Here is a 386-nt window from a genome sequence, read left to right on the forward strand (position 1 = left end):
CACCTGGCAGGAAAAAAGAAAAAAAAGAAAAAAATATAAAACACAAATATATAAAAATAAAGAAAAAACAGAAAAAGAAAAAGAAAAAGAAACAGAAGAAACAGAGAAAGAAAAAGGAGATAAAGATAAAGGAGACAAAGATAAAGATAAAGAAAAAGAGACAGAAAGAGAGACAGAAAGAGAAAGAGAAAGAGAAAAAGAAAAAGAAAAAGAAAAAGAAAAAGAGACAGAAAGAGAAAGAGAGACAGAAAGAGAAGAGAAAGAAGAAGAAGAAGAAGAAGAGGAGACAGAGACTGTATATAGAGCTCTATCATTCCAACACCCCCACGGCTGCTTCTGTCTTTGGTCTTATATTTATTTATTGTCTCCTTATGCATGCGCAGGTA

General features: G+C 31.6%; 1 protein-coding gene across 1 annotated transcript in view; it reads left to right on the forward strand.

The window, feature by feature from the left end:
• Positions 1-386, forward strand: part of EMH_0044910 (uncharacterized protein) — a gene marked incomplete at both ends in the record, with an annotated part of 9,499 nt that overhangs the window by 2,519 nt on the left and 6,594 nt on the right. The window contains one exon of the mRNA XM_013496014.1: positions 1-295. Coding sequence (XP_013351468.1) covers positions 1-295 — 295 coding nt within the window. The remainder of the gene's footprint in view (positions 296-386) is intronic.

The sequence above is a fragment of the Eimeria mitis genome, genomic scaffold (genome assembly GCF_000499745.2).
Source record: "Eimeria mitis Houghton genomic scaffold, Emh_scaff1870, whole genome shotgun sequence".
NCBI lineage: Eukaryota > Apicomplexa > Conoidasida > Eucoccidiorida > Eimeriidae > Eimeria > Eimeria mitis.